Raw genomic sequence first — 20,951 nt, forward strand, 5'->3', positions numbered from 1 at the left:
GGCACTCTACTCGTCTAACTTTGCAGTGTAGCAAGAGCTTGGAATTATCAAATGAATAATTTCAAATCTCGAGCATAGAAGGCGCACTTACAGATACTGGTTATGATGTTGTCTTCAGATATAGTTCTACATGCTTAACAAGATCCGGGGAAGACTTCTATTGACAAGGATACTTATATAAGTTATACTCATCGTCACTCCTCATTTCGATTTCCAAATTTATGCTAGGCTTTGAGAATTCTTAGGTCTCTCTATGACAGTTAATCTGCATCTAGTCAAAAAATTTAGACGAGATGTGTTTAAGATTTGATCAATTCAATGAGTCTCCAGAAAATTCGATTCCAGCCCTCAGGAGATGAAACTAGCCAAATAACTCAAATTTGGGTGTCATTTATGACAAAGCAGAGTTAATGCATAACACAGAGTAATAGTTCAAAATTGATACAGAATATTATAGGGAACAAGTATTCTTCACTCTGTCTTGATGGACAACAATGGTCGCATATTAAATGAAGAACCTGTAACACTAGATTCAGTTGCCAAAGAAGATGCTGATGTAGAACTAACATCCCAATCCTCATTTATTCCACTTTGCACATATCCAACCTCTGAAGTATTTCGTTGCATATTGATATCTTCCACTTGCAGTTTAAAAATTGCCTCCAATTCCGCTGCTACTTCCTTCATAACGGGGCGTTTTTTTTCCAGTCAAATTCAAACAGCGTGTAGCAAGGTTGGCAACTGCCATCACCTCTTCTTCCCCACTGTTCATAACTCGAGCATGAAGAATATCAAACAGTCGATTTTCCTCCATTGATACAAGGAAATAATTTGATAGGCTTATGGTTTCTTCTGACTCGGTCTGAAAAATTGGTTTTCTTCCGGTCAAGAGCTCAACTATCCCCACTCCAAAGCTCTAAACATCACTTTTATCTGTAAATTGGCTAGTCTGGAAATACTCTGGGTCCAAATAACCAAATGTTCCTTGAATTTGTGTCATGGTAAGGTGTGTTTTGTCGATGGAAAGTTAGAAACTGATCTTTAAGTCCCAAAGTCCGCTACTTTAACTGTATATTTATCATGAGAGTATGTTGGAGGACTTGATATCTCGGTGGTAAATGGGAGCGGAAGCTGCTGAGTGTAAGTAGGAAAAAGCTCCTGCGACTTCTTTTGCAACTCGTAGACGAATCCCATCTAAGTGGGAAGTCCTCATTTTCGTTTTGTATATATTGAGAAACTGTTCCGTTAGAAATGAATTGATAAACCAAAAGCGGAACATCCATCTCTAAGCAGAAACCCCAGAGTTTTACTACATTTCTGTGGATAATTTGGGATAGATTGACAATTTCATTAATGAATTGTCTCACCTCACTTCCATTAGATAACAAGGACTTCTTTACTGCAACGATTTTTTCATCTGCTAACATTCCTTTATAAACTGTACCTTGGCCTCCTCAACCTAGTATTCGATCTGCACTAAAACTGTCCGTGGCTTTCTCCAATTCCTCTAATGGGAACAATTTAATTTTTTCAATACTAGTTTGATCACTAGAAGATGATCGTTGCTGCAACAATAAACCACCATTTTGCTTAAAACATTTCTGCTTCCGCTTGATGTTTCTCCTTTTCCTAATGACTATGTGTGACCACCACTCACTGATGTGTAGAAACAATAATCCAAGAGCACAATATATTACTGAAAAAAAAATCAACAAGAAAACAAGTAGGATAACTTAGGCAAGAGAGTCTAAATAATAGAAAGTCTCTAAATTTGCAGGATGTAAAAGGCATACCTATAATGACAATCTTAACCACGCTAATCCGTGATGGTTGTGGAAGTGTAAATGCGCATTGATAGTTCCCAATTTCATTGATACAAACATAAGGACCACAAGTATCTGGATCTTCGCATTCACAATATCTGACATTCAAAACTTCAAATTTAGTGACTGCATGTAAAATTAATGGAGTACTTGTGCTGCAAGAAATAGATTAAGTGGAAACCAACCCAATATGTAAACTCTGCATGCATGTAATTGAGTTTAGGGCCGGACTCAATGTCAACGGTTCGGTTTATGAGCACTAACCGAAAACTGACACCGAATCTTCGTGGTTCATATTTTTCAAAACTGAAACCGAAAAGTATATATAGAAACTGCAGTTTCGGTTAACCTATAATTCGGTTCGGTTTCATTTCGGTTATAAAACCTAATATCCTTATTGACTTTTCGTACTTGACCAATGAAAATAAAAAGATTAAAAGTGAAAGATTAAGTTACAAGTTTAATACTTCAATTAAGTTATATTCACCAGATGAATAATCCAAAACTCAAATATTAACTAAACAAAAACATTGTACTTCACTGAAACACAAATTAACCAAAATAAACATTAAACCTTCTGAGTTTCATCATCACACGTCTAGACTTGTCTTAACATGAGGGCTAGTTGACAAAACCCCCAAACATTACATTAGATCTCTGCATGCATGATTGTACACATACAAAAATCAAAATCACATATCTCTGCATGTATATATTTATTACTAAATATATTCTTTGCATAAGCACTCGATTATATATGTTCATCAAATACAAGCTATAACCTTAGCTCCCAATTCTCGGTTTGGTTCGGTTTCCATCGGTTTTCTAAAAGCATATAACCGATAACCGACACCAACTGCTCAGTTCGGTTCGGTTTCCGGCACCAATGCAACGGTTCCGTCCGGTTTCAGTTTCTCGGTTTCAATACAGTTCGGTTATGGCCGGTTTTGGTTTTTTCGTTGTCATAAAGTCCAGCCCTAATTGAGTTACCTTGACATCCATTGATTAGGTAGGGGTTTCCCTGATAACCCTATGCGCAAAAACATTGACCAGCACATGTGTAATTCGTGGTCGAATCATCGGCCTAATTTTTATAATGGACTAGATATTAGAGTCTTTTTTTTTTGTAAAGCTAGATATTAGTCTTAAAGTATAACAACTTTTGTACAATGACGAAATAAGTGATGTGAGATTAGTTTGGCATATTAACCATGTAATTTTTATTGGCTGGACAAATAAATGTAATGGAATACATTGTGGATCTTAATTGATAATATTGTGAACATAACCACAAATGGTGCAGTAAGAATGAAGCGCAATCCCTTTGATGGAGCTGTGATTGAGTTGTTCCTTAACACTATAAAAGGGGTCCTTATGCACACTCATATACATGTTGAAATCAAGAGGCTATTCCATCATAATTTTCACATATTGAGTGTTGTATAGAAGATTCTTTTTTTGGCTCTCTTTCAATGGCTGCCAACAAGAGTGTGAATGTTGATCAAGGTTGGTCTCTTATATATTGTATTTCATTTCGCGTCATCATCTCATATGATCATATGATCGTATGTGATTATAATCTGATCTTACATTATAATGTGTTTATGTATGTGTTTTGCTTCCGTGATTTCAAGACAACACCAATTACTTGTTCCATATATTTGGACTGTTGAATACTGCTTCAAGTTCCAATCGAGCAATACAGGAATGAACACAAGAGACTTTACGGAATCAAGTCCTACGATAGAATAAATATCTGACTCTGGATCTATGAGAAATGCATATTTGCAATCAGTTCCAGGGGTAGTTTTGTTTATTGCTTCAAAGCTGTAGTTGAAGGCAGTGAGCTCCGGAGGACTGTTGGTCTTGTAGCAGTTGATTCCATTGCAGCTAGTATCAAGAGTAGTATACGGTGAAAGAGCACCACCATTTTCCGTATCACAGATGGACAGGCAGCCACCCACTGCTGAATCGTTGAAGAGCGTCATCCAGGTGATTCCACCACATCCTATTGCAGTGAATCTGTTTTTCTGGGAGTAGACAAACGGCTTCCACTCAAGTTGGCCGGTTGGCGAATAGTTGTCTGTTCACGACAACTAGTAGTAAGGAAGGTAATGTTGTGTTTGACCTGTACTAAGCCTTCAATAGAAATATTGAGGACCTCAAGGTTCATATCGGCAGGGTTCAAGAAAAGTGTGGGAGTGCCAGTGGAGTTGTCACATAGGATTCGGAACCACTCATCCTATGTTGCACAGATACGGACACGTGTGTCCGTATTCGACACGATACGATACGCGGACACGTCAAAATCTCAAGTGTCCGACTTGGACACGTGATAGACACGTTAATTAATTTTTATATTAAAAATATAGTTTCTAAAATTAAAACTTAGTCAATCCACATTCAAACAAAGTTTCATAATCAAAACACATGTCAAACAGCATATCACATAAATATTAAAGCAGGGTTTACCCTTTTTAGCATTTATATAGGATTTTCTCTGCAGGATTTTCTACATTTTTCACCATAGCAATTCATACATGGTTTGTAAGCTGACAATTCAAGCCAACGCTTAGGCGAATATACCCAAGTACTAGGAAATTTGTTGCTAACGAAACTACAGCATTATAAACTCCCTAGGAATTTGAGTGACTAAACTAATACAGTTATACAGCGACCAACATAGACCCGAAAAGTTCACCTTGCAACCAACTTAGTTAGCTAGCAGTTAATTAACAGCTATATGGAATGCAAGATTCAGTAGTCATACTAAAATGACCTACGTCTGGTAATACAGTTTCACTATTGGAAATTGATCACAATCAGACACTTTTGTTTCCCCATTGGTTTCTACAGTGAACTAGAAGCCAATATGAGTAAGTTGACAGAGGCATTATATCAAACACTTGGTGGGCAATCTAACAGACTTCAATTTTGATAAAGTATGAACAATCTTCGTGTCTAGTCCAGACCCCTTGCAATGGATTTTAAAGGTTCCATCGTGCAGGAACGCAAGACCCCTTGCAATACCAACACATATTTAACAAAGATAACTTCAGAAATGTTTCATCAAGCAAGTAATCAGATAAGTACCCAAGTTAACAAACACCTAAAAGGAAAATCGTGGAATGATGATAGTAGGCATTATGAGAGAAAAGAGCATTCATTTTTGGATAGGGAATCTGGATGGAAGAAATCAGTGGATGATAAACAGAAGGTTGAGAAAGATAAGAAAAGGAGTGTGAAGGAATCTAGGCGGAAAAAGAAGAAATGAAGCAAGAAGAGAAAAGGAACATACCCAACAGAAGAAGAATGCGGCTGTGAAGGCTGTATGTTATGAAGATCGTGGAAAATGGGGAAGCAACTCGGCTCAGAAAAGAGGTGAGCACCTCGGCGATGGCGACCCCGCCCCCTTTCCTCTGCGTCTTTGATGAAGATCGTGGAAAACGAATGCGGCTTTGGATGTTTCCTTTTTTTGGGTTTTTATGTTAAATCTCAATTATACCCCTGCGTGTCCTTGTTATTTTCGTGTCTAGTCCAGACACGCACGTGTCCAACTCGGACACTCACGTGTCCACCGCGTGTCCAAAATCAGACACGCGTGTCCTAGCGTATTTGAGCGTGTCCGCGTGTCCAATACGCGTGTCCGTGTCTGACACGCGATACGCGACTATTTTCGCGTGTCCGTGCAACATAGCACTCATCTATGTAACAACCTGGTTCAATTCCGAAAGGATATGGAATTTGAACGTCTCCGCAATGTGATGGACAATTAGGCTTTGCTAGAGGTGTGGCTTCCGATGCCACTATCAGTATTGCACTAGTACTCATTAGGACTGTCAATTTCGACACGACTCGAAATCCGCACGAAATAAAGCGGGTTAAACTCGCACGATTAAAAAACGGGTTAGCGGCGGGTCAACCCGCCATGACCTATTTAATAAAAGGGTCAACGACGAGTTAACCCGCTAACACGAAATGAACCCACATGACACGTTTAATAAAAGAGTCGAACTAAATTTTATATAAAATACGCGTACACAAGCTATTTAAAATGGTAATATTATATGTATATAAAGGTTTAGTAAGTTTTTTCTCATTTTGAACTAGAATTTTGGGTAATACAATAAATTTTTTTTATTTAATTATTTTTTTAATTAGTTATCTTATCTAAAACGACAAATATATTTATTAAATAGGTTAAACGGGTTAGAAATGGGTAACCCGTTTAATAAATGGGTTGAGTTTGAGTTTAAATTTTTGACACGATTATTAAATGGATTGGGTTTGGGTTTACATTTTATAACACGCGAGACACCTAGACCCAACACAAACCCAACCCGACACGACTCATTGACAGCCATAGTACTCATAGACCACAAGAACATAGTGGCCACATAGAGTAAAAAAAAGAACATGTACCATTCTGCTGCTTCTTTCTCTTCTCTTGATTACCTTGAAAGGAATGAAACAATACTAAATAAAGATCATTCCACAAGAATCATAAACACATATACATATGAATAAGAAGAAATGTATTCTTAGAAGAACTAAGAAACATACCTAATTTCATTCATCTCCTTTCACCTTCTTCAACATATCCAAACATGTTGAAATGGAACAACTGCACACTAAGTAGAATTGATTAGTAATAGAGAGAAGGTCTTATGTACCTCAAGACCAAGCAACAGAATGAGACTGCGGCTTAATGCTCGGAACAAGAGGTGATGAGTACATGGACTTTATCTCCTTATATATTGGCCTATTTTGAACGAGAAACTCACCCCATAAGGAGTCCTAGATCAGCTGCAATCTTAACAGAATATGAGATATAATCTTATCATTATACATGTATATTAATCAGATAATTAATTTGTTAAAATCCTTTGATCTTGTAAAGAGATATAATCTCCACAAACTACTACAATCCTAGTTAAACTCATCTACTTCAAGTTAATTGGATTAATGAAATGCAGCTGCTGAGTTAATATATTTCTAACAGATAATATTGAGTCCAATATTGTTCTTACATACCTATCTACATATCTACAGCAAAGTACTTTAAAACCTGTTTGGTTTCATATATTGCAATTTCAAAGTGAGGGAAAAGCTTTTTGCATCTAATCAAGCGGATCTGAGAAAGAAAAGTCATATATTTGTATATGTAGTTTTCTCAAACACGACTCCTAGAAGAAAAGTCAAGAAGAAAAGTCTCAACTTTCCTGATATTAAATTATTGCTAGCTGCAGCCATACTTGACAAGTAAAAATCGAGTTGATTGATAGTGCAGGGGTCAATTGTATATATTATTATTATTATTAGCAAGGACTAAAAATTCGGTGGAAATATTGAGAATCTAAAAAATGAAAATTTTGACAAAAATTTCGGGAAAATATCGATATTGAAAATTAATTGAGAAATTTAGTGGAAATTTAAATAAAAATATGGAAATTTTGAATGAAATTTTGAGAGATGTTTCTTTGATCAATTATCTATATAAGAAAATCTTGTATGACTATTAGTTTATAATAAGTTGTAGTTATTTGAGGTGAAATAGTCATCGATAGTTCTTAAAAATTGACTTTAAAGTTTAGCATTTAATTGACTTGAAAAGATTATAATTACTGAATTTCCCCCATAAGTTCATCATTAATCTATACGATAATAGGTAAGTAGTAAGAAAGAATTCAAGAAGAACAAATGAAATGAGGAGTGGTGCAACAATCTTTTACGTTTTTATAGTGTAGCAAAGTTAAGGAAAATTTTTAAAATTAGCTAACAATTGACTTGTAGTGAATAATTAAAAAAAGGAAAAAAAGTAGTATAATTAGTTGGGATTAGTAAATTATTTTTATAAATTAAGACTAGTAAGGAAATGACATATATTATAACAATGTATAATAGAACAATAAACTGGCTTGGTCGAGATGAGTAAGTCACTACATGTGTAAGGAGGTGATCAGAGCTTCGATTCCCTGCTCGTTAGGGGCCGAAATTTTCGATTTTTCAGTCCTTAATTATTAGTGTCATCTTCAAAAAGGCAGTCATTATTCAAATCAGGTGTCACAAAATATCCATATATCCATACTCAGAAGAAGAAAAGCCATCAGGACAAAATATCGAAGGCATTGACCTTTTTGCTTCTTCTTCCTCGAATTTCTTGCTTGCCTAACTCCAGCTCCTTTTTTTTGTTGAGTAGGCAGCTAGTTTGATTGGTTAGCCATTAAAGATGATGATTCCTAGCTAGTCTGACAATGAAAAGGAATAAGAGGCGATTATGAGATTGAGAGTATTAAATAGGCGATTCTGTTCCATTGAAAGAGGAGAAAGATTTCTAGGCTTGACATTGAATTTTGTTTATACATTAGTTAGAAGTAGTTTGGGTCCAAATAACCAAATGTTCCATGCAGTGAGTGGTAAGGTGTGTTTTGCTTGATTTTTGAAAGCCTCATGTCTTCTAGTATACTGTAATCGGCAACCATACAAATGGCCTATCTTTTTCTTCCCTACGGTGGTTGTTCAGTTTTTGTACCCGATTTGGTGGTTATTTATTGTAGAGCACTGGTCTCTTGCTCTGTTTTATTCCCTCTTATCATGGATACAGCCTCTGCATTATCAGAGGAGATCCCTTATGATATGATGATGATGAGATATTTGAAGTCTTATCTGCTTCTTTCAAAGTAAGAGCAGACTTCACTGATTTTGAGCATGGTATTGATCTACTTGGGGTGTTGGTGGCTGATGTAGAGCCCAACACAAACATGGTGAAGACCACTCTTCAAGGCATGTGGTGCTCTCTGGGCCAAATTCATATTGTGAGGGCAAAGGCTAATGCCTACATCATCTTAGTCGGATCTGAGAAACTTGCTCGCAAGCTGATGGATGAGAGCCCCTGGAATGTTAAGGGATATTGCTTTTCGGTGAGGATGTGGCCAAACTACCACTCAATTGATGAGCTCGACGTTCACTGTGCGGTGTACTAGATACAAGCACATGGAATTCCGAGGGAGCATATTACTGTTACTAATGGTCGTCGATTAGGCAATATGATTGGGGTTGTTCTTGATGTTGATGACCCAGTGAATACTGGTAACAAGCTTTTCTTACGTGTTAGAGTGGATTTCAATTCTTGCCGACCATTAGCAACTTCGGTGAATCTTCCTCGACCGGGGTTTGCCCCTTCAAAGATCAAACTAAGGTATGAGAACCTCAAAGTCTTCTGTTATAAGTGTGGGAGGTTATGACACATGTATGAAGCATGCAAGTACAAGATTAACCCCAAGCTGATAGAGTTGGGGGTGGTATATGACCACAATTTGGTAGCTAAGGTCAACCAGAAGCTGGTATATACACAACAGAGGATTCCGGTGGAGTTCCCATATGCTCCTACTTCCGGCATCTTTCGCCGGAGCAAGGAGCGGAGATATGAAGTAGGGGAAAATTCAAATTCTAGAGATGCTAACCATGTTGATGGTGACTTGTCTTTGGTCCCTCTTGGTTTCAAAGTTGATAAAGATGGAGCACTGCTTAACCCAGAACTCTGTGGTGACATGTCAACATCTGTGGTTCGGATACCCTCGCCTAAGTACAAGACATGTATGGGAAGCTGGTGGAACCCAGATTCACATGGTGCGATGTTTAGGAATGGGAGCCTAACACGTGCTGTAAATGGGCTGAGTCTAGAGAAAGATTGGGCTGACCCAGAGGTAATCCCTCTGTGGGCTTTTAAAAGAAGAGATGAATTCTTTAAAGCGGATAGATATTTCCCACGTCACAAGAGAAGATACGATGGAGGATCTATGAGTGAACTCGGTTCCATCGGTTCGGTTTAAGAGTACTAACCGAAAACCGAAACCGAGGTCTCGGTTTTATATTTCTCAAAACCAAAACCGAAAAAAATATTTATTAATCATGGTTTCAGTTAACCTACAAATCGGTTCGGTTCGATTCAGTTTCGGTTACATAACCTATCATTTGTAATAACTTTTCACACTTAACTTAAAATCAAAGTAAATTAGTAAGCTACAAGTTTAGTACTTCAAATTAGTAAATAAGTAAATTAGATTGCAATAAGTTAGAAACAACAAATAAAATCAACAAAGTTACGATAGAGTATTAACCAAAACATAATATTTAATGAGTTAAAGACTATGAGCAATTAAGTTAGACATTTCGAGGCCATAATCATGTAAAATCATGTATATTGTATGTAACTCTTAGTCAATAAAAACATGACATACACCTATTACTATATTAAATATTAATAATTAAATATATATATATATGTCAATTTAGTTCGATTCGGTTTGATCGGTTTTTTACACGGACGAAACTGCAAACCGAAACCGAACTATTAAATTTGATGTTAAAACCGGAACCGATAGATCGATTTTGTTTGGTTTCGGTTTTTCGGTGTCTAAAAGTCCACCCCTAGGAGGACCTAACAATTACCAAATCAAGTATAGAGGGGTATTTTGGAGAACCCATCACCGGCGATGAAGCTTTCCGAAGGTAGTTCTGTTAGAATTATTGAGATACCTACTCTTCCTAGTGATAGTGTGGGTGTTGACCAGATACTACATGAGTTGTCATCAAAGGGAAAGCGAAAGAGGCGCAACAAGACCAAAGGGGGGAGTGGTACTGCTCCATCACTAGGAAGAGTATGACTCTGAGGCTGGGGTGTCAATTGTAGGTACAGAGGATTTAACCCACCTCTGGGGTGGTGGCGGCTGGCCGAAATCAGCCGCACGGGATCAATGATTGGATTATTGTGGAACTATCAAGGCTTGGGGCAATCCTTAACGATCAAAACTTTGCAGGAAGTTTGCCATTCCCATAGTTTGGATTTTTTTTTTGTCGGAAACACACAGGGGAGATGACTATGTTGATGAGATTATGAAGGAGATGAGATACACAAGGGCCATTACAATACCACCAATAGAGACTGCATGTGATCTTTGTCTCTGGTGGAAGGATTGTTATTCGGTGGAAATTGTAGACTTTTCAAAGTTTTTTATTGATACTTTGATAAGGGATCCTGAAAGTGGTATTTTGCTGAGAATGACATGGATGTATGGTCATATGGAGGATAAAGATAGTTTTTGGTCTGTTTTTGGATAGTTTCATGACCTTAAACAATCTTATGGATATTGGGTTCAAAGGCCAGAAGTTTACTTGGCTTCGAAAAGAGAACGGTGTTGTTGTACTATAAGAGAGGCTAGATATGGCTTTGAACAGTATGGATTGGCTCATGCAATGGCCAGATACCTCTCTCACTCACCTCTCCCGTATGGGATCAGATGATTCAGATCATACCCCTCTTGTATTCTTGACAACATATGAAAAACGGAAGTGGAGTCCATCTTTTAAGTTTGAAGCTACATGGGCTGAGGAGCCTGAAGACGGGCGATTCGAATTCTCATTTCTTCCACTTGACAACCCTTCAACGTCGCCAACAAAATCGCATACTAAGAATTCAGAATGCTGAAGGTATTTGGCTGACTGGGGAAGATGTAATTTGGAGGGAATTTGAGTCGCACTTTAATGAGTTATTCACCAGTACGGGGCCAAGGAATTGGGGTAATGCCCTATGTGGCATTAGATCTGGTATCTCGAAGGTCATGAATAACAATCTACTGGCTCTGGTGACTATGGAGGAGATAAAGTGTGTTGTTGACCAGTTGGGTGCTTTAAAGGCTCCGGGGCCGAATGTCTTCCCCATATTATTTTACCAGAAGTATTGGAATATAGTCGACAAAGTAGTTTTCAAATCCAGTAAGGAGTTCTTGAATGGTCGTGTGGAGATATATACCATGGATATGACGAATATTGTTCTTATTCCAAAGGTGGATAGCCCGGAGTCAACAATAAACTTTCGGCCTATTAGTCTATGCAACAACTCTTACAAGATACTCTCCAAATTTCTTGATAATAGGCTCAGGGAAGTTTTGCCGGCCCTTATTTCCCCTAACCAAAATGCCTTTGTTCCGGATAGGCAAATACAAGACAACCTCTTACTAGCTCACGAGTCCTACCACTATTTGAAGTCTAAGATGGAGGGTGGCAAGCATGAGTTAGGTTTAAAACTCGACATGAACAAGGTTTACGACCTGGTGGAATGGGATTTCTTGGAGGGAGTTCTTCTTCGATTTGGTTTTGCTAGTGAGTGGGTGAAAATTATCATGTCTTGTGTCACTACTGTCTCCTTTTCTATTGTGCTAAATGGTAGACTGGGGAAAACTTTTCAACCTAGTCGTGGATTTACTTTCTCCGTACTTGTTTATACTTGTAAGTGAAGTCTTATCACTTCGAATAAGTCAATAACACATGTTGTGAGGGATAAGACAGTGATTGGTATGAGGATATGCAGGGGCAACCCGGTTATTTCCCATATGTTTTTTTCGCAGATGATGCTTTATTTTTCATTAGAGCCACCCTAAAAATATCATGCAGTTGACCCTCTTGTTTAAGGAATATGGTCTTGCTTCTAGCCAAGTAATCAATGGTGCGAAATCTAGTGTTTATTTCACTCCTAATACTCCTGAGCAAATGGCCTTACTCTTTTGTGAATTAATTGGGTTTATGGAGGTTAAGAACCCTGGCACATATCTTGGTCTTCCTACTATCTGGGACAGGTCAAAGAAGGAGGCTCCTAGTTTTATCAATGACAAGGTCAAACGCAAGATAAAAGGTTGGAAGGAAAAATCTTTGTCACTGGCTTGCAAAGAGGTTCTTATAAAATCTGTTGTCATGTCCCTTCCAGTCTATCCTATGGCGTGTTTTAAGCTACCCAAAAGTTTATGTGACAATCTAAACTCTGCCATTAGTAATTTCCGGTGGGACAGCAATGAAAGATGCAATAAAATCCACTGAAAGACTTGGAATCAGCTGGGGAAAGCAAAGTGTGAAGGGGGGATGGGTTTCAAAGATCTACATCATTTCAATATGGCTCTTTTGGCAAAACAGTGTCGGAGGCTACAATCTGAACCTAATTCCTTATGGGCTAGAGTGATGAAGGCACGCTATTTCTCGAAATGTGGCTTCATGCAAGCTGTAAAAGACCACAGACCTTCCTGGAGCTGGACTAGCCTTCTCAAGGCTAGAGATGAGTTATTACTGGATAGTAAATGGCTTATAGGTGGTGGTGAATCAGTTAACTTTTGGTATGACCAATGGCTATCGTTGCCAGGAAATGGTCAGGTCAAGGCATTACCTATTATAAGAGATCCTCCTAACACCTATGTCCACTCTCTCATTGATTGGGGTAATAGGGCGTGGAATCTATCCTATGTTGCAAACTTACTCCATCTGTCCATGATCCCTGCGATTACTAGCACTCCTTTGGGCAATAAAGGTGAAAAAGACAAGCTAGTTTGGCCTCACTGCAAGGATGGATCATACAACGTAAAAGATGGGTACTATTGGTATCATAACCAAGTCCAAGATTATGGAGGTTCATGATCAGGGTCCTTCTCACTGCGTGGATAGGAGGTGTGGAGTATGGTCTGGAAGCTAGACACGACCCCAAAGATCATACATTTTATTTGGAAAGTTATAAACAATATTGGTCCTACTTTTCAGAATCATATTCGTCGCAAGATGGCTACTTCTCCACTCTGCCCTATTCCCATGGGCTCAACCTGTTTGGTTTGGTTGTTATGATAGTATCTGAATCAAGAAACAAGCAATTACAACTTTTGATAATTGGTTTACTACATGCTACCAATCTATCCCCAGCTCTAGAAGTAAGAAAGAAGTATTTACCTTTTGTTGCTACTTGTCATGGGGGATCTGGAAATTTAGATGTAATTTCGTGTACAAGGGAGCTCCTCCCTCAGCTCACTTTGTCATAAAGTATGCATCCAACCAAGCTTCTAAGTACTTAGGAGCTCAAATTCTTCCGGTGATTGTATATGTTTCCTCCTCGATCATTCCTAATGTGAACTGGTATGCACCTCCCATCTCTCTGTTTAAGGTGAATTGTGATGCTGCTTGGAAGCAGCCAAACTTGGCGGGACTGGGTGTTGTAATCAAAAACCATAACGGGGAGAGTGTTGCTGGTCTCTCTAAGCAAATGCATGTAGGGAATGTGGATACGGCCGAGAACTTGGCTTGTTCTTTGGGTTTGAAGGAGGTGATATTGGAATCAGATTCTTTGCATGCAATCAAGGATTTGAAGAGATATAAATGCATAAACAGGAAGACTTACCACATTATTAGTCAGATTCGGGCTAAATTGATCGGCTTCGATTCCTTCTCCTGGAATTGGGTCCCCATAAAAGCAAATAGAGCAGCTCATATTGCTGCCAAGCTTAGCTACCGGAGTGAGGGTCCTCATAACTAGACATCACAACCTCCTATGTCTCTTGTTTCAGTCCTTTGGAGCGACGGCCTCACTAGATCACCTCTGCTGGAAGACATTGCTGTTACTCTTTAATTGTTTTCTGGTGTTTTGTTGTTGACTCTCTGTATTCTAGCTCTGTTTTGAGTTAGTGGAGAGCGGGAAATTCTATGGTGCAGCGCTGCATGCGTACAACGCATCTAATCCACCGTTCATATATCCCACGGATCCCACATGCATTTTAAGACACCCCCTATCTACCGTTGGATTCGTTATGTATGGTATGAAGCGCTGCACCATAGACGAATCCAGTGGAGAGCTACAACTTTTTATGTTTTCTTGGATTATATCTTTGGGCTTTTTCTCTACGGGCTGTGTCCCTAATGTACTCATTTCCAAAAAAAAAAAACCATACAAATGGCCCATTTTCAATAGACCAATTGGATGATGCTATTGTATGAGCATTAAGGCAGCGCTTGATGTCAAGCTAGTGATCAAGGTGCTTTTACTGCTGTGAGTAAAGAATTCGATACCATTATGCGAGAGGACCCAACAGGCACCCATCAAGTCTTGAAACATGGAAGTATGGATGGTAGCTAGGATGGTGTAGGTGAAACTTGTGAAGGGTTAGCCGGTTAGGTACCGTTTGCTGTTCTCATATGGGAGATTGAGGATGATTATGATGTAGTAGAAATTGATCGATGAAATATTGCGTAGTGTTTCAGGGCTCTTCTCATGATATAATTGAAGAGATTGATGGAAGTCATATTCCTACAGTCCATTAATACGAACACGTTTTAGTAATAGATGGATTGCGCAAGTTTTAGAGACTTTACACTGAGGTGGAGCCACATTTCTAGTATTTCTTTGAAAGGGAGAGCAGGAAAGAGACCCTCACAGAAGTATTATTATCACTCGAAGTAATACGAACACGTGAAACTCCAAAGAGACCCTCACAGAATGGAGTCTGACAGAATGATCATATCCAATTCAATTTATAAACCTAAGGAATTGAAGTCTCTTTTATTCAAGTGAATGATAAAGATCTTCAATTGATTAGGAATCGATCGATATTATATCAAGTGCTGTCAAAAATCTTAACACTGATCATTGCTCCTTCAAAAATTGATCTGTTGATATATATTACTCTTTTCCTTCCCACAGTTGCCATGGTTTTTTCTTCTTCTTCTAGTTAATGTAATGATGAACAATTTGATGTGATACCATTATACACCGGAGTGAGGTAAACTCTGTGAGGGAAGTTCATCATATTGTCCCTACCAAAGTCAAGTTTTCTGCACTTGCCGATCTCTTCAGGCGATCAGCAGCTTTTTCAACCTACGAAAGGAAGTGATCAAAAGCATTGGTGAATACTTGATCGAATGCAACTCCGGTTTATGATTACTTTGCTAAAAGATAAATAACCTATATACTTACCTCAGCATTCCAATTTGTTCTGGCAGTGAGAATAATTAGAGTTATTGTTTGTAAACTAACGCCAACAATCATCCCCCACCAAATGCCCTGGAAAACGATGGCCAAATTTCAGAAATCAAGTGTAATGTCACTATTGGCAAAATGGAGTTAGGTACAGATTTAAGTACTTACTGCTACTCCCATATCAGTTTTGAAGCCAAGAACACATCCAATGGGGAGTCCAATGATATAGAAACATATCACATTAACATAAGCCACAATGTCTTGCCAACCACTTCCAATCGCCACACCTGAAAACATTGACACATGAATGCTACACCTAAAGTTCGAGTTCAGAAATTTAGGAAGGGTGCCTAATTCTGTCGTATTAGTACCTGAGAGTATAGGTTGGATGCCATTCAAGAAAACAGAGATAGCTAGCAGTGGAATTAATTCGATTACTGCTGCGATAACCTCAGGGTCGCTTGTAAACAGCTTGCTCAATCCAACTTGGAATATCACAATGATTGCAGTGAAGACCACACTGATCAGAATACTCGTACTGGTCACTACAAAAACCGAAAATTTGGCAACCTTTGGATTACCAGCTCCCAGCTCATTACTCACTCTAACACTGCAAAAGTAAGCCAAAATCCGATTGTCATTACTCATCACATAGATTTCTACATCTGACCTAATATCTCTATATTCTGTTACAAACCTTGCTGCCGCACTTAGGCCTAACATAAACTGCAGACTCCAGCACCAGTAGTTCATACTGCAATTACCCATTTACACAAATCAGAAAATTTGGATCAAATTGACAATTGGAGTAAACAGAAATGAAACAAAGACATACCAAATTGAGAGAGAATCTAGAGATATTGTAGGGTTGGGAAGGAGCCCAGATATGAGGGTTAGTCCTTGGTTGTACCATATCTCCAAACTACAATAATGCATCACCAAGTAAACAATTAGTATATTTTACTCAAGTTAAAACGTGCAAAGGGAAGCAAACATTATTTATTGGTTGTATAATATACAAGATTAGCAAGACAGTATTACATACCACAGCATGACGGCAGAGGCGAGAGTCAGCTTTAAATAAGGCCATATTCCATTGAACGCCTTCCAAGAGAATCCAGTCCAAGTTTCCTTGCAGTTGGGGCTTACAAGAATATAAATCCCACATATAAGAACAAGCAGCCACCATGAGAAGCTCAGTGTGAGAGCAGCACCAGTTAGTCCATAGTCGACAACATATATAACCAACCAACTGAGAAGAATGTGAAGGGCGAACACTCCGGCAGAGATGTATGCCAAAGGGTTTACTATGTTCTGCGCTTGAAGGAACCTCTGTTGAGGGCAGTTTATGGCAAATGCATAGAGTTGAGGGATCAAGGCCCGTGCAAAGATCTGTCCCTGCACTGATATGTCTTCCGATTGGCCGATGGCGATGAGTATTGGCCCTGACCACCAGTACACTGGTGTGAGGAGGATTGCTGCTCCTAAGTGCAAGATGATTGCTCTTTGGCATATGATCCCCATTGCTGGCAAATGTTTGGCTCCATAGGCTTGCCCACAAACTGTTTGTACAGCACTTGCCATGCCCAACTTTATAACCAAAGCAAAAATTCAACTAAAATTAATTAGATGATGTTGTACATGTAAATGTATATAAGATTGTTGTTACATAACACATTTTTTTCATAATTCACCTAGCGTATGCGTTTTTCATGTAACTTAAATACGTACCATGATTCCATAAGCAAGACCTTGTATTCCAACACTAGCAATGGAAGCACCAGCGAGCTCCAAAGAGCTCAAATGCCCACAAAATATGAGAGTGACGAAACTCAACATATAATTGAATACAGAAACAGCGATTGATGAACCGGATAAAACCCAAAGGAGCCTTGACTCCCAAGCAACCAGCCGAGCCCAGACTCGAAATGCCACCCGCCGTGGTTGCTCAAGAAACTCTTCGATCACGGTGGACGGCAGGTCAGAAATGTGAGACGTCGGAGAGTCGAGTCCATGTAGCAGGGGCTGCTGCTCTTCGGATCCCATGGTTTTCCAGTTTGGTACGTGATGTGTGTAAGTGTTACTCAAGTAACTCAACTGGTATAAGCTAAGCCTAGTCCCTGAATAAGCATATAAACATTTTAGTGATGAAGAACATAAACAACAGGGGAATACCTACCAGCGCATTTCGTGTTAGGCACACTTACCAAGGTCGAGCAGTATTATTGTAGGATTTGTAGCTGAGCACATGCTCACCCAGCAGATAATTAGTAATTAGTAACCAAAAACCAATCCATTTTGGATTTGACTTTAATTTATTTGTATTGCCGCACTCATGGTTTTTTTTTTTTTCGAAATGAAGAAGTCATGGTTTTTAAGGTTGATGCATGATACATTGATACTCGAGCATAAAATCATGTGGGAGATGGAACTCGTTCGAAATTCTTTACATATATTATATGAGTATGAGTGTATGACTATTGACTAGTAACGATATATGTTGTTGGCAGAAGATATTCGGGCCTGTTTCTGCATGTCTCTATCATTGAGAGGAAGGTGATGTTTGTACAATTTTTATGTTATAAATATGGGGGTTCGAACTAAGGGCACGCTTCCTATTACAGGCCTTTACAGCATCCATTTGCTTGCACTCTGGCATACTTCCGTTAAACCGACCAGCCTCAGTACGAGATGTTTGCAATATCTACAAAATTGATTTTTGAGTATTGATGATTCAATTTATATCCACAAAATACTTTAAAATTTTCATTAAAATTAAAGCTAATTTAATGGAAATTGATGTTAAGTTTTATTACCTTGTTTATTAGTGCAAACTGCTTGGCTTCATCAATATATCAGCATGGACTTTCAATGTAGAGCTCAAGTGGTAGAGCTTTTTTGAAATTCTCATGACATTCATTTGAAACATTGATAAATCTTGTATCAGTACATAATGTAATCCTCGTTTATTAATAAAGGTCTCTTGATGAATTATTATTGTTTTGATGTGTTAAAACTACTACATGAACCTTGATACAAGAGTATTAATTAACCATCAGATGCGTAACTTAGTAAAAGCTTATAAGTGTGAAACTCTCATACTAATATTGTTGATTATAGTTAGGTGACTTAGATCCCATTGTCCCAATTATTTTGATAACCAAGAAAAAAGAACTAAAGAAGCTAGTGTGATATGACAAATAAGTAGCAACAACTTAGTACCAGCAACTACATGTTAATCATAGAAAACTATACAATATGGGCGTGCCAATAAAATGACAAAAAGGTTATTATGTATAGTTCTGATTGGAGATGTTATTCCCACTCCACATAAAACGTTCACGGAAAGGTTGATATACTTAAGGTCTAGAGCCATATGATACAAGAGGCTGAGACACACTTGGAAAAAGTCTTGACATGACTTTCATGTCACAGTCTCTCAACTAATTATTAAGCAGCTCGATCGATTTTCGCTTTCTGCTTCGCCATCTTCACGGCTCTTTGCAAATGCTCTCCTACAAATCTTTGTATGTCATTGAATGGAAGGTGAGCTGATCGAAAAGCCAGCTCTAACGACAACACGTCAAAACTTGTTCTTAATTTACGTACGATTTTGTTTTTCTCAAAAATTGCTTTCAAACGTTCTTATTATTAGGACTCGGCATTATTGTTAGGTAGAGGTTAAACTTTTATAAATTGAAGATAAAGTGTTTATGTTTGGCTCATTCTAAAACTGTACGTACGCGTGGAGAAAACTCGAGTCATAAGCAGAACAGGACATTTCGCATAATTAGCAGGACCATGATCTGAGCAATTCAAATGAACCAGTCTATGAATTACGTTATAATTCACGTTGAACATGAGACTACAACTACCGCTACTTATTAAGAGGACTATTGCATATAGATTTATGTGGACTTATTTTAATTAATAGAATTTTTAGAAATTTCATAGACTATTTAAAAAGTACACAGACTTTCATAGAATTATCAAAATCACTTATTGCAACCACAAACTTTAGGCTGATATCTACATACTTTTATTGATTCATGAAATCCAGATAATTGATATTGATCAATTCTCATAGATTTCTCCGCACTCATAAAAAATTAAAACTATTTTTTTTGTTAGTTATGAAAATAACGCATGGCAACTGAATAATATGCATACGATGTCTCTAAACTACAAGTCTACGGTTCTGTGATAATTTATTTCATTCCCAGGTGCCCAAGTGCGTCCTAAGTATCTAGGTTGGTCATATGGTTTCTCTGACGCCTCGTGGGTGCTATTGGACGGAGATTAATGCATCATAGAAAATTTTAGACGGAATAAATTTTTTTCTAAGCAAATTTATTGGTTGTGTCTGTTACAAAAATACAAAGTTATTAGAGAATCTCAATTATTTAAAAAAATTTAAAAAAAAAACCCTTCAAAATTAATCTATCGACAAATAGGTACTAACGAAATGGAAGTAAATAAATTGTTCAGAAAGTTTCAAGCTAAAGAAGTCGGTGTTCATGACACATTGATATGCTTATAATTTTCTTTTCTTCTTACGTACTTCTTTTATCGTCATTGTTTTTATTATTAGCATTGAACATATGTTCACATATGAGAATGAGATTTTAATAAGTGTAAAGATACAAGATAAGAACATAACATAAAGAAGAAAAAATAATCATGGGATCATAGGAATAAATATGAGCATAAACATGTTAGGTTGTAGGAAAAAGAATCAGTAAAAAAGACAAAAAAGAAAATAAAAAAATGGTGGAGAATGAACGTCTTTAAATACAATGATAAATTCCATGAGAAAGTCCATGAAAATCTTTGGTCTAGAGGCTAGACAATTTTTGGATTGTGGTGTGTATAATTAACACTACAAAGTCCATGAGATTCTATGAATTTATAATTCCATAAGTATGAATGATATTTTGAATACCTACAAAATTCTATTCATTTTTAAAAGTCTGAATTGAATACCCCCAGACTTTCATGGATTCTATAATGACTTTTAAAAAATTTAATTGAATACACATAGACTTGTATTGATAATTAAAAGTCTATATTGAATACACCTAGACTTTTGAATTTCATAGATTTCTTTAAAACTCCCACTAATTCTATATACAATACACCCCCTAAAGGTGAGTTGAGAGGGAAAAGCTTATACCCCAAAAAACTAAATACCAACATCAAATATGTGTTCAGTTTGTCCAAATGAAAAGGGAAAGGGAAACGAACATATATTTGTTCAGTGGGACTTGGAAGGTAGAGAAGGATTGTACATCTATAGAGTGAAGAATTAGCTTATCAAACTATGTTTTTTCAAATTACAGGGTTCTTTT

The 20,951-nt window shown here is 37.7% G+C and overlaps 2 protein-coding genes and 1 pseudogene across 2 annotated transcripts; 1 reads left to right on the forward strand and 2 right to left on the reverse strand.

Moving 5' to 3' along the window:
• Positions 1–471: 471 nt before the first annotated feature.
• Positions 472–5,654, reverse strand: LOC126797245 (wall-associated receptor kinase-like 8; annotated as a pseudogene).
• Positions 5,655–10,318: 4,664 nt separating this feature from the next.
• On the forward strand, positions 10,319–14,166 carry LOC126797246 (uncharacterized). The gene is made up of 5 exons (XM_050523905.1): positions 10,319–10,483; positions 11,441–12,094; positions 12,252–12,551; positions 12,789–13,237; positions 13,626–14,166. The coding sequence occupies exons 1-5, from the start codon at positions 10,319–10,321 to the stop codon at positions 14,164–14,166; spliced, it is 2,109 nt and encodes a 702-aa protein (XP_050379862.1).
• A 981-nt stretch (positions 14,167–15,147) lies between these two features.
• LOC126801079 (protein DETOXIFICATION 41-like) lies at positions 15,148–17,685 on the reverse strand. The gene is made up of 8 exons (XM_050528532.1): positions 17,335–17,685; positions 16,649–17,193; positions 16,439–16,525; positions 16,301–16,357; positions 15,975–16,213; positions 15,772–15,890; positions 15,601–15,687; positions 15,148–15,501 (listed from the first exon to the last, which is right to left on the reverse strand). Exons 1-8 carry the CDS (start codon positions 17,647–17,649, stop codon positions 15,430–15,432), a joined length of 1,521 nt encoding a protein of 506 aa, XP_050384489.1. The 5' UTR covers positions 17,650–17,685; the 3' UTR covers positions 15,148–15,429.
• Positions 17,686–20,951: the final 3,266 nt, after the last annotated feature.

The sequence above is a fragment of the Argentina anserina genome, chromosome 6, assembly GCF_933775445.1.
Source record: "Argentina anserina chromosome 6, drPotAnse1.1, whole genome shotgun sequence".
NCBI classification, from domain to species: domain Eukaryota; kingdom Viridiplantae; phylum Streptophyta; class Magnoliopsida; order Rosales; family Rosaceae; genus Argentina; species Argentina anserina.